General features: G+C 47.9%; 1 protein-coding gene and 1 pseudogene across 1 annotated transcript in view; both read right to left on the bottom strand.

Annotated features, from left to right (window-relative positions):
- The window catches only part of LOC116673702 (gastrula zinc finger protein XlCGF8.2DB-like), a 325201-nt pseudogene that overhangs the window by 16946 nt on the left and 307948 nt on the right, over positions 1–307 (bottom strand).
- Positions 1–307, bottom strand: part of LOC116673715 (NACHT, LRR and PYD domains-containing protein 12-like) — a 6600-nt gene that overhangs the window by 4892 nt on the left and 1401 nt on the right. Inside the window, 1 exon segment of the mRNA XM_032505950.1 lies at positions 1–307. This exon segment is cut by the window's left edge and continues 133 nt beyond it; it is cut by the window's right edge and continues 768 nt beyond it. Coding sequence (XP_032361841.1) covers positions 1–307 — 307 coding nt within the window.

Below are 307 nucleotides of genomic sequence, written 5' to 3'. Positions count from 1 at the left end.
TTGCCTTTCTGCAGCTGCTCAAAAGCCAGTTTTCCTAGAGACTCAATAATCTTCCTGCTCTCTGGATTCCAGTGTGGATCTGTCGCAGCTCCTCCATCAAATTTGATGTTCTTCACTTTGGACTGAACCACCAAGAAGTGGATGTACATCTCAGTCAAGGTCCAGGGCAGCTCTCCTTCCTCTCTGGTCTTAGACACGTCCTCCAAAACTGTAGCAGTGATCCAACAGAAGACTGGGATGTGGCACATTATGTAGAGGCTTCGTGATCTCTTGATGTGGGAAATGATTCTGCTGGCCTGCTCCTCAT

The sequence above is a fragment of the Etheostoma spectabile genome, chromosome 24 (genome assembly GCF_008692095.1).
Source record: "Etheostoma spectabile isolate EspeVRDwgs_2016 chromosome 24, UIUC_Espe_1.0, whole genome shotgun sequence".
In the NCBI taxonomy this organism is placed as follows: domain Eukaryota; kingdom Metazoa; phylum Chordata; class Actinopteri; order Perciformes; family Percidae; genus Etheostoma; species Etheostoma spectabile.
This window is presented reverse-complemented; position numbering and strand designations above follow the sequence as displayed.